The sequence below is a fragment of the Atta cephalotes genome, assembly GCF_000143395.1.
Source record: "Atta cephalotes unplaced genomic scaffold scaffold00043, whole genome shotgun sequence".
NCBI lineage: Eukaryota > Metazoa > Arthropoda > Insecta > Hymenoptera > Formicidae > Atta > Atta cephalotes.
The window spans coordinates 169,274-179,499 of record NW_012130107.1 but is presented as its reverse complement, the minus strand read 5'-3'; the positions used below and the strand labels follow the sequence as shown (position 1 = coordinate 179,499).

Below are 10,226 nucleotides of genomic sequence, written 5' to 3'. Positions count from 1 at the left end.
ATATCTGTTATAGGACAGCGACAGGAGTAGCGCTGGAAGTCCCGAACCGGCGACAGGTGGTGCACTTCACGAACACCAAATGATGATAGATGATATAAAGAATTCACGAAAGAGGCGACGGAGTCCGTCACCTGAAAATCTCCATCAAGCGAAACGCGCGGCGGTAGCACAAGCTCACTTAAACGGGACGAGTAAGTGTGAGAAATTTTCCTTTACAAAAACTTCGTTTGTACGTATGATCCTAATATTGATATTGTTTTCTTACTTTGTGCGTAGTGGCCGGTATGGTGACACTTCAAAATCTTCAGAATTTAGCGAATTTGCAAAATCTCCCACAAGTCGCGTCATTGGCCGCCGGTCTTCAGGGTATGACAGCGGGATTAACTAATAATCAGCTGATCAATACTCCGTTGAATTTAACCGTCAGCTCGTCAGGTAAGAAGCATAAAATCGAGTTTCTTAAGTGAATAGAAATGCGAACGATGCAAGATCGGAGGATCAAGGATCAAGAATCAGATGATAAGAGTAATTTAATGATGAAATCGTTAATTTTCATTCCAAGGCGGAACGATACCAACAGCCTCGAGTACGACGGCAGCTCCTCACCTTTTGCCACCTAGTTCAGCTCCAATGGCAACATTACCTCAGCTATTATCTCAACCACAACCGGTCGCGATGCCTCAATTCATCCTAACGTCTGGTCAATTGGTTCAGGGCATTCAAGGAGCTCAACTTCTTATCCCTACTTCGCAAGGTAAGTGACACTAACATTCTATAAATTTCAGCATTTCCCGAATATAAATGATTCCCTTCGTCGCACATCTTATTAACATAATATTGACCACGATTGCTAACAAATAATGTGAAATTATAATCGAAATTTCAATCAGTCAAAATTCCATCGACAGTTGCCACGCATAAAATTATCACGCGTTCGCTGAACGAGAACACGGCGCTGTGTTGGCGCATAATGTTGTGCAATCAAGATGTGCCGATATATAATATAATATCGACTATCTCTGACCAGAGCTTGGACTAAGGCTGGCCCGTCGTCCATACTTAGTGGTCCTAGACTGCCTCGCCGAGCACAGGGCAAACTCTGCAACTAATTTCAATGTATAATTAACGTCTCACTACCCCTCTCCAACCTCACGAATCCCATCCCATCCTGCCTCCTTTCTCGAGTCTGTCCTTTCTCCCCTCATACTCCTAACCCTAGCACTCACTGGCTGGACATCGCAGCTTCGCGGATTCGGCCGCTATTATATCGATTGCGGTCCGCGCTAACTTCGTTTCTACCAAGTTAGGTTCCTATTCTAGCAATCGAGAGAGAAAGAGAGAGAGAGAGAGAGAGAGAGAGAGAGAGAGAGAGAGAGAGAGAGAGAGAGAGAGAGAGAGAGAGAGAGAGAGAGAGAGAGAGAGAGAGAGAGAGAGAGAGAGAGAGAGAGAGAGAGAGAGAGAGAGAGAGAGAGAGAGAGAGCATGAGCAGAGCGGAGGCAGACGATGAGAGGCAGAACTTTGGGATTCCGCCTAAGTGGATTGAAGTTCGTGGATATGGACCGGCCGCGGTAGGATGACGAGTTACGTGGCGGCAAATAATGTTTGCACTGCTTTTCGACTCAATCGATGGTAACTGACTAACGCTCGATTGGTCTCTGATAGACATCGAGTGTCGGCGAGGATGAGTCGAGGAGTGCTCGAAAGTGCGGTCAATAGGTTGTCGTTCATAGAAATTATTGTCCGCAGGAATGTCCGCGGCTTTATTTAAAGTGATATCAGCCGTCCGAGATTTTATCGTGTGAACGATTAAGATCCAAAAAGCGACGAAGATTAAAATACACAGGAGGTCATGTACGCCTTGATTCGTTGAAAATGGAAATAACATCATTCGCGAATCGTTCTTTATATCAGATATAAATAAATTTCCGATATTCCTAAAAATGTAGAAGAGACTTCTTCTTTACTTTTAATAGATGATGACGTGTTAACGAAAAGCAAATATCGCAAATATTATATTGCTATGCTTCGATGAATAAAATATTTTCAAATCATTACACTCTTGTCAGAGATAGTGATTAACAGTGAAAGTATTGACGACACATTATCGTTCGGTAACGTTTGAACTGCACATTAATCGGATTGTCGGTTGACCTTACCTCAGAATGTGAAACTTTTATGGCTGTTCGGAATACGGGATTTGCTTAGCTTAGCTGTAGGTGGCAACACGGGTACGTACTCATGATCAGTAATCATATTAAGCGCGTGTACAGGGTAATCAGATTAGCGGAGCTGGAGGTAATCCCGAAACTATTCTAAGTATGATTAGGCGTCCTTCTCGCAGCGCAGTCCAGTACCAGTACCTGTACCCACTATTAAGATGACGATAATAGTTTGCCAACTACGCTAGCCTGCGAGGTTACCTGCCCTATGGGTTGCCTAATAATCCTTCTATGAGACTCTGATAACTTTACTACCCATCCTGGATCAACGACGCGTGCACTATGTTCATAATAGAAATGAAGTATCTATTGATTTGAAATATGATCATATAACATTATCGAGAGCTACTGTAAAATCAATTATCTTTGTCATCTATCTTTGCCTCTATCTTGGAATAATTTTCTGTTAGAAAAACACATTCATTTTGAAAAATATTTCTCATTTCTTAGGTATCGCTACTCAAACCATTTTGACTATACCAGTCAGTCACGTTACGAACAATCAAATGGTGAATTTGGCGCTCAGTAATGGACAAGTAGTTTCTACGACTCTGGCGAATCTCCAATCTCTAGCTCAACCGCAAAATATGCTTAATACGCCTACGAGCAATGGTAAGTTCAATATTAATCTATTTATAAGATTTTCCTGTGCCATGTGTGTTGTTCGATGTAACCGTTTAATATAATATCACTGCGCGTGCTCTTCGTCGAGATATTACTATGTCCCCTGATCCATCTTTACGCGCGTCACGATATAAATATAATTTTGCTTCTACGAAGCTACATAAAATATTTTAATATATTTTAATTATCTCGTTGATAGAAATTATTACAAAATCATCGTAAGATTAAATTATTATTTTTATTCTTATAAAATTTAACGAAATATATTTACATGTACATAGAATAAATGATCTTTGCATCTGCTAAATCTATCGCAATATCAAGTATTGAATGTTTAATTCTTCAAGAACGAAATATTTTAGAGATGCGTTTTGTGTAATTGGAAGCTAGCAGTAATAAGCATTGTAGTTGATTTTTCCTTCTCTCACGTGAATCTCAAGGAATTTTATCGAGTGATTTCAGAATATATAATTGGTAATAATGGAGATATAGAACTTTATCAAATATTCACGTAAAATCATTAATTATTTCATAGACAAATTAGAAATAGGAAACGCTGAACACATATAAGCATCACCCGCTAGAAATAACAATCTTGAATCGATCTCCTGAAAAAACGATTCTTTTCCAACCGAAGTGCGTCCCTGTGATACTTGTAATGCTCTTGGAATCATTTCATCCTTGTTATTCATGAAATGTTAAACAAGAACAAATGATACTCGCAAAAATGATACTCGCAAGTGTATGAGTGTCAATTGAAACGCATAAAATAATTCTTAATTCATTAAAACACAATATTATGACTTTCATTACTATTGCGAAAATTTTGCAATGCAGCTAAATTGTGCATTGAATAATTAATTTATGATCAAATGTTGAACTTGTATGTAGTTTCAGCATCATTTTGTTCACGTAGATAGTTAAAAAATAATTGTGTGATGTATAAAAAAATAATTCCTATAAAAATCTTTTCATTTTTATTCTTGTGCTTATAATATTAGATATCATTATATATTATCAAACAAATATATTCTACATTCTAATTGTTGAGCTATTATTATTAAGAAAATCGAAATTTATTTACCATGACTAATATGATGCATTAAATTATAAATTAAGTGATAAAAATTTTTCGAACAAGAACGCAGAAGGACAAAAAAATAAATCCAAATTCACAACGCATTCTGGGCACAAAGAATCGATTCTTCAAAAGATTCAAAATCATCTATAAATCTACAGTACTCAAAATGTTAAATTGCTTCTTTATTAAGCAAAAATTTTTCACAATAAATTACATTATTTACAGTTCTTAAGATGTTTATATTAACAATTATTAATATCTAAAATACTTATTAGCATAAAAAATTATTAAATTACTTATCAATATCAATTAATATCATTTAATATGTGATATTATTATTCTAGTTTTGTTCATAATTGCGTTTCAAGACCGAAAAAAAATTTTGGCGCACGACTTGCGAAATTGGATACGTACATAAATTAACTCTGAAATATTTAAGCACTATATATAAGATCCGCTTTAAGTTTATTTCTTATTAATTAAAAATTTTTATAATAATTGACATAATTTCTTTATGATAATGTATTCAATCAAAATGTGTGTATAATTTCAGTTGTCACAATTGTTGCATTTACATTGCGATTAATCCAACATCGGATGTCGTACTATGCGTGTTTTTACTTGTCCTTTTATCAGTTCCCACGAGCCCCAGCTTGGCATCGGGATTAGGGCTGAACCCTGCCGCTTTGCCGCATCTTCTAAGCAATAGTTCGGCGAGCCAACAACTTCTGAGCGCGATGCAGCCGCAGCAACTGCTTCAGGCTGCCCAGGCGGCACAAGCGCAAGCAGCGCAGGCTGTACAGGCCGTTCAGGCTTCTCAACAACCGCTTTTAACGACATCGCCTCAACAGCACAGCCACCGACACACCTCGCATATAAATCATTACACAGTACGTACAACTCGCCCTTTCCAACATCGTTCTTTTAAATATAGATAGTAAATTTATCATGTAATATGAGAAATATTAATAAACGATAGAAATATTTTAAGATTTAGAGTCGATGCTATTTTTCCCATAAAGCTTACAATATAATTTAACATTTAAAATAATTAGCTTTATATAATTATGTAGCTATTTTTGCAGATATAAAATAGTAAAATTTTTCATGTCATGCTATCAACGAAATTGATAGACATATCATTGCTTGTTAAAATAGCAATGTTTTTCTTTTACAATAAGCTTCATATTTTCATGATATCGTGTATATAGTTGTATTGTTTTTAAAAACCGTATGCACGTTTCACGTTTTATCTCACTAGTGGCCGTACGATACGTGTTATTCACTTTCTCAATAATTTCAACTATAACCGTTAGTGTAGTTAACTTTCCATCAACGAATAACACTGCGCCATATGAATCAAAGAGAATAAATACCTTCGTCGGCTCCTCTTTTCCATTTTTTTTCTAATGATGTAAACGGATTTCTATCGAATCGCGATGCACAGTCTTCGAACGCGTGAAGTAAACTTACTGGCAAGATTAGCGAAGCAACCAATAATTCTCAGCACTGAGTGATCTCGTTAAGAAAGTATTCCGTACTGGCAGCATTCTTTCCACTAATTAAACTTTATAGTGTCTCGAGGTTCTGTCTCATTATTAAGTACATAATTGACGTGGAAGAGGAGCATTCTCGTCCCCAATGAGCTACTAATCCGTCCCTACTATCGCATTGTATTCACAGCCGACGGAAAAACATCACAGGGACAGACCGGAGCAGTCGTCGCCATTGAATGAATCCGTAGTGTCCGCTGCATCCGCTTTGAACAGATTGGCCGCTAGCAATGGCGAGATTACTATCACGACGACGCACGGACCTGGCGGTGTTGGGGTAAAGGCTTCTCCGAGTAGTATGCACAGTCCAATAAAGGAGGAGGAGGATGATCTTTTGAACGATTCACCGAGTAAGATATAGTTTATTTCCTTTTTCTTACTGTGATATTAACCTATGGGTCGAAAGTAGGAATGATCTGTGTCAATTGGTTTTGCGGTACTTGACAGAGCGTTTAAAACGATGTCCACATCGCGCACGTAAATGATAATCGTGCTATGCCTTCGGGGTAGCCGTGTTACTTCTTGACAGCTTTTAATTACAATTTTCGCTGGAGACACCATCTTCCTATAACGCAATCACTTGCTTATACGAAGTACACTCGCTAATGTCGACAAGCGATTGCATGCATAATGATCACTTTTAAAGAAGCAATTACCACATGCAAAAGCGCTTTTTATCTTTATCTTGCCAGGTTGTCACATTCTGACAATATTTTTGACAAGGTGTTAATCTTCCGGCCGCACGCAACTTTGCAAGCGTATATCTCTGATAATTGAAGTACACCATCAATTTTTTCTAATAATCGATCGCTTAAATAGCGTTTCTCCTAACAATATTCATGAAACGTTCGTCGTTGTAGAAGGAACGATTTAATGTTTAACTTGTATTTGAACCTGGAAAATAACATTTTGAACTAGCATCGATCGTAGAATGCTTGACAAGTGTAATAGGATATCGTATACTAGACTCATTATATAAATATACGGGGCATTAGTTCGTTCCTTACTGCCTTCTAGGAAGCCATAAAGATTCCAGCAGCGCGTAACCTCGTTGGCTGACAATAATTTTAATAACTCACAATCATCGCGTAGACTGGCACTTCGTCATCCTGACGCGATGGAATAATCATTTGACGCGTGAAGCCTAACGATTCTCAATTGCTAGTGTCAGATGCGAGTATTATCTCATAAATATTTGCCTTTGTTAATTCTTTTCCGATAGAATTTCTCGCCTAGAGATCAGGAAAAATGATCTAGTAATTAAAATATATATGTATATAAACAGTTTTCTAATTTTTCTATTATTATTTTGTATAGTACGAGCAAAAACCATTAAACAACGTATTTCAAATGTCGAGTATGATATTTATATACTTCGTTATTAGTTTTAATGATTATTAGTGATTATCTCTTACAGCTCTTATTTATTTTATTTATGCAATTTGTAATGCGTACAAAACTAAGAAACTAGTCCAATAATCATAATCATGATCAAAGCCATGGTCATTTAACGTTGTGAATTGAACAACGGTAAATACTTCGCTCTTATTCCTTTATTTATCGTGTCATGGCCGAGTCATATAACTTGCTCGCAGCTTTTTGTTTGAAGCGCGCAAAGCAAAGTACTCAGTGCCTTGATCAGAAATTAACGATCGTAGAAACACCGTCGCGGAAGAAGGACTTACAGTTTATTACGCGGCACAGAAACCAGACGAACTGGTCGAGATTACGGAGTATGTGGGCATTTCTATTGCGTTCGTATACATTCGGGTGACAGATTTATGAGAGAAATCGGTGGTAGCTGCTTTAACGAAGTCTGATGTCATTAAGCAACCTTCTTTCTGGAGCTCCATTGCGTTCCGATCAATTGAAATGAGCTTTCGTATCGATAGTGAATCTAATCGATAGTGAATCTAATCTGTTCAAAATGTAAATGACTTGGAACAATGCAGGAACAATATGTACTTTTATTAAATTCAGTCGTGATATCCATCCATATCCATTCATGAGTCACTAAAAACAGTTTTAAATTTTGTTTAATGACTCATGAATGGATACCACAACTGAATTTAACAAAAATACATGCTCATGTCCCAAGTCATCTACATTTGCGGTATTAAAATTACTGTAAACTGATCATGCGCGACGCAAAACTTGCTTATCGTGTAATTCTCTAAACTACGAATATTTTATCTCATTCATGGCTAGCTTGGCTATATCGTTTCTATAATTAGCTCGCAACGCGCGATTCATATATTTTAGAGATCAAGAATTCATCGAGTTTATTATATAGAATTTTATTATAAAGAACAGGGAAGTGCTAGATGTATTTCTTAAAATAAAAAAATAAAGAAATTCGAAATAAGATTGGGAATACTAATCCGAAGTTTTTAAACGCTTAGGTCACTGCTAATTCATTTAGAATTAGCATGATACTAGATTTATCTTGCTACGAAAAATTTGTAATGATTTTTATACTTTTATTATTTGATCGTGATGAGAATAGACCGAGTTGAAGAATAGAAGATGAAGAATAGAAGAATTGAAATAAAAAATAGAATGAATTTTTATTACAGATCAACCAACGATCAATGAAGCCACTAATAACGTAGTCGATGGGATCAATTTGGATGAGATCAAGGAGTTCGCCAAGGTCTTTAAGCTGCGCAGACTGTCTCTGGGTCTGACACAGACCCAAGTTGGGCAGGCTCTGAGTGTCACTGAGGGCCCCGCATACAGCCAAAGTGCCATATGCAGGTTAGTTGTCGCTACAGCGTCCTCCTCGCGTTCGTCAAAACAGACGCTAATGAGAATTAATAATATGATAGAATGTAAAACGACAATGTGCCAGGTCACTGGAAATGGCGTAGAAAGGGTTGAGATTTGTTCAGAGTAACAAAAGCAGATAGTTATCCGTGTTCGATGACCTTGTAACAACATTTTCCGTTAAGAATGAACGCCCGAACGTAAAGCTAAGAGAATCTTGAAGCAGTTTTATGTTTTTATTTTTTTTCTTTATATTCAGCAAAATTATTTTTTATGCCTTTTTCATTATTTAGTATTTGTCGCAATTTTTAAATTCAATGGAGTCTAATATAATTATCGCAGGTGTATTATCCAATTTTGAGGTATCATGAGAAACTTATTTATACCGTAATCCACCACGATGGTTCCTGATTTATGCTGCAATTTAATCTAAATCAAGTTAAAATTACTCGTAAAATAAAAACTATTTATTTACAAAAATTTTTAAAATTTGTTATATTATTGAACATATAATACTTGATATTTAAATTTTCGTGGCTTACGTTATTTAGGGTTACGTTATTTACCTTCTTCGTCATTTCCGATCGAGCGTATCTTCCGAAATGTGAATGGGAACCACCGTGGTAATGTCGGTAACAAGCAAAGAGAAAATGTTTATATCTCTTAGAAAATTCTTATCGTATCAACTAACATAAGCATTGGTGATTGTTCCCCAGTGCCCTGGCTACCCAGATGTACGCTGCCTCGCAGATTGCCTCTCAGCAGCAAGCTACGTACGTTCACCCCTCCATGCTACTTAATTTACCTAAAAATCTAAAACTCTAAAATCCTTTAAGAAACCGCAGTTATACCCAATGGAAAATTGTGCACGAATTTTCCGACGATCTTGAAAAAGGAGGTTAAAAAATAGTACAATCTAATTAATTCACCATGTTAAAATCAACGATGCATATCGTCTAAAATAAGACAGACATCTCAGTCGTCTTTCTCTCTTCCTCTTCTCTATTTGCGTTCGACTGATTTGCGATCAGGCTTCTCCCGTTTAGAACTGGCAGGCATATTTGGGTATAGCTGCACAAGCACTCTCACTAATTTCTAATTCCGTTCGGAAAAGAGATGCGAAAGGAGCACTTCTAAAATTAACTCTCTTCGAGCCAGGGCATTGGCAAACTTGGGCATGATGTCGCCAACGCGCTAAGAATAAAAGAATAGAATGAAGCCGAGAATTTTTAACGTTCGCCGAGTTTAAGCTCCGAATCGTTTCATCGAGAATTGCGGAATCGGATTCATTTCGCTCGCTCGCACAAGAAGTGTTTGCGCAGCGCGTTGGCAACATCATACACGGCATCACCAAACCTTAAAGCATGCACGCATTGTCAATGTCCTGTTATTGAATCAATGCATGCCTCTTAGTGCTCCTTTAGTGGGACAAAGACGTAAGGATGAAAAGCAAATGTTCAAAGAAAATTTAAATGAAGTTTTGAATTTTTTTTAAGCATTTCGATATACATATTATTCAATATATTACGTTGGAATTTATTTTTTTACGTCCTTGTTCCTTCCTTTTTTCGACACATTATTCCCTTTATCAATTGCCCGAAAAATAGAAGCAAGAAAATGGACCAAGCCTTATTCTTGGCTTTAGATTCGAAAAGCTGGACATTACGCCGAAAAGCGCGCAGAAAATTAAGCCCGTTCTCGAGAGGTGGATGAAGGAGGCAGAAGAGAGGTGAGTAATATTCCTACGATATTTTAAGAAATCGCACAGATATCGTGAGAAAATGTTTTTCTTCAAAAAAGATCAAATAAAATCAAGATCGTATTTATGTCGGAAGAGTATCATAAATGCAACGTTCCTTTCGACGTGCTTATATAAACACTCTATAATTAATATAAATAACATATTAATATAAATAACTAGAATTCTCTTATCGAAGAGAGAGAGAGAGAGAGAGAGAGAGAGAGAGAGAGAGAGAGAGAGAG

At 36.9% G+C, this 10,226-nt stretch overlaps 1 protein-coding gene across 1 annotated transcript in view; it reads left to right on the top strand.

The window, feature by feature from the left end:
* Positions 1-10,226, top strand: part of LOC105622333 (POU domain, class 6, transcription factor 2) — a 110,990-nt gene that overhangs the window by 95,953 nt on the left and 4,811 nt on the right. Inside the window, exons 4-12 of the mRNA XM_012203751.1 lie at positions 14-191; positions 277-435; positions 563-754; positions 2,670-2,831; positions 4,561-4,814; positions 5,608-5,827; positions 8,054-8,234; positions 8,960-9,016; positions 9,889-9,972. Coding sequence (XP_012059141.1) covers positions 14-191; positions 277-435; positions 563-754; positions 2,670-2,831; positions 4,561-4,814; positions 5,608-5,827; positions 8,054-8,234; positions 8,960-9,016; positions 9,889-9,972 — 1,487 coding nt within the window. The remainder of the gene's footprint in view (positions 1-13; positions 192-276; positions 436-562; positions 755-2,669; positions 2,832-4,560; positions 4,815-5,607; positions 5,828-8,053; positions 8,235-8,959; positions 9,017-9,888; positions 9,973-10,226) is intronic.